Consider the following 2500-nt stretch of genomic DNA (forward strand, 5'->3'; position numbering starts at 1 on the left):
AAGAGGAAGAGGAAGAGAGAGAGAGAGAGAGAGAGCATAAGAGAAAGAGTTACAAAAAAGAACAGATAAAAAATGGATGGGTGACAACATTCATTAGTGGACTGAGGTGGCGTACCTGTGAAACGTATCCAGGAGGCACATAGATTGGAGGCACTGAACCATTTGGGGACATCATGGGAACCTGAGCAGGACCTGAAAAACAGTACACACACACACACACACACACACACACACACACACACACACACACACACACACACACACACACACACACACACACACACACACACACACACACACACACACACACACACACACACACACACACACACACACACACACACACATACACAGAGAGAGAAAGAGAGAGAGAGAGAGCACATTTAATAATCATAATCCCCTCACTCCGTAAACACCTTTTATTCAAACATAACTCCAGGAGACTCCCTCAGTTCATTGCTCAGTGGACAAACTCTTTAACTCCCTCAATGTCACCCCCGGCTCGCAAACATGTCGTAAGGCCCTCTTTGTTGTGCAATCCATGCTCAGGGTTTCAATCAAAGGCTCACTGGCCTACTTTAAGAGGCTTCTGGAGCCTGCCTTTAAAAACAGTGTGATGCACTGGTTACAGCAGAGTGGCTGTGAGTGCAGTGCAGTGGTGTTGCTTTACACACAGGAGTGTGTGCTCAGCCACTCAGCGCAGGCAGAGAGCACCTGCACTGCCAGCATGGCACTTTCACTCCACACACACACACGCACACACACACAGACACGCTCTGAGAAATATGGAAAAGTAAACATAATATACACAGACCTCCAGTTTGCTCCATCATTGACTTTCCACTCATATTGATGGTTAAACCAGTCAGAATGAGAATAACAAAAATCGACTGTGTGTGTGTGTGTGTGTGTGTGTGTGTGTGTGTGTTTGCGCAAGTGCAAATGCTTAAGTACATAAGGGTGGACCCTTGTTTTCTGTGCCCTCATTGGCTAAAGGCAGAGAACTCCTCCCCCTACTTGGCCCAGGTGAGGTGAAAGGACAGCTCAGCATTTGAGACACAATTCCCCATGCACACGCACGCACGCACACACACACACACACACACACACACACACACACACACACACACACACACGAGAGAGACAGAGAGAGAGCCAACCATGAACTGAATAGGGCTACAGTCATCCCACAGGAAAGTAAATATTCGCATGTTCATCTCGCTCACCCACACACAGTGAAGTACACAGTTTTCACACAGCCAACAAAACTGCCCCGAGGAAACAGAATCTTCACACATCAAACTCCCTCAAACAGACACAGCGTTCACACAAAAATGTCTCTGCCAGAGGGAAATCTCACACACACACACCTTACCACAAAAGCCCTCTGAGAAGAGCACTTTGTTCACTCAGGTTAGTCAGAAGTAACCACAAGGCCTGGGGGCACGCGCACACACACACACACACACACACACACACACACACAAGAAAGAGGTTAGGCATGCCAGACAGGCAAGCTGAAGATGCTAACTTGAGACTAGAGGCTGATGGCTTAGCAAGAGCTACAGCATTAGCTAGCAGGAAGGGCTGGCAGAGGTAACACCATGGCTCCAGGTATATGATTCCATGGTTTAAAATGGACAATAGTCTTAATGACCAGCTCCAAATCAGTCACATACCCATTAGGGGAAACCACCTTCATGAAAAGCTAATATAAAAGTGACAAGAAGTGTAAGCGGTAGAGATACACTAAGTGTCCACTTGCAGCTAAACTAATAGAAACAAGGATTAGGATGGCAGGATTATGGGGTTGAACTCCCAGCAAGCTTTCAAAGCTCACTGCAACCTCCTTGGCTGACAGGCTACCTGATGCTGAGGCTTAGTGACTTGATGAACCTGCCTCGTATTGTGCATTATCCATCATAGGATGATGGCCTGTCTCTGCCACAGGCTCGCAGGCAGCACAGAGAGCGGAACCCACGGGCAGTTAGTCACTGAGGTCATGAGGGGTCGGCGAGGGGTTGGCGAATCAATAGACCGGGAGCCAAAAGGCATCCAGACTGGAGGTCTGACCGTAATTTTTTTATACCCCCTGCTGACAGTGCTGACAAGTGGCTTCAGAATGAGAGCTCAGTCATGCCTTCACGTTTGGACATGAGGTTTGCCGAGTACAGGTCACAGATTCCAGGCGACCGCAGCACTAAAAGAGCCCCGGGGAGCATTCAGACGCTCGGCCAGTGGGTGAGGAATGGAATTTATGATTTGTGACGCAGACATGCCAAACACAGAAGCCAACTAACCTGCAATCCAGAGCGAGCCACAATTCTTTCAGCAGAGAAATGGGGCAAATTACACCCCACACACACACACACACACACACACACACACACACACACACACACACACACACACACACACACACACACACACAGTAGCTTTCTTGTGTGGCACAAAACAGCAGTACATGGCGAAATCTTAGTCCGCGTCAGTCTGCTGCTGC

At 48.4% G+C, this 2500-nt stretch overlaps 1 protein-coding gene across 1 annotated transcript in view; it reads right to left on the reverse strand.

The window, feature by feature from the left end:
- The window catches only part of fndc3a (fibronectin type III domain containing 3A), a 60106-nt gene that overhangs the window by 22656 nt on the left and 34950 nt on the right, over nt 1-2500 (reverse strand). Inside the window, exon 4 of the mRNA XM_080845192.1 lies at nt 116-192. Within this exon, the coding sequence (XP_080701318.1) occupies nt 116-192 (77 nt within the window). The remainder of the gene's footprint in view (nt 1-115; nt 193-2500) is intronic.

The sequence above is a fragment of the Sprattus sprattus genome (assembly GCF_963457725.1).
Source record: "Sprattus sprattus genome assembly, chromosome: 9".
NCBI classification, from domain to species: Eukaryota; Metazoa; Chordata; class Actinopteri; order Clupeiformes; family Clupeidae; genus Sprattus; species Sprattus sprattus.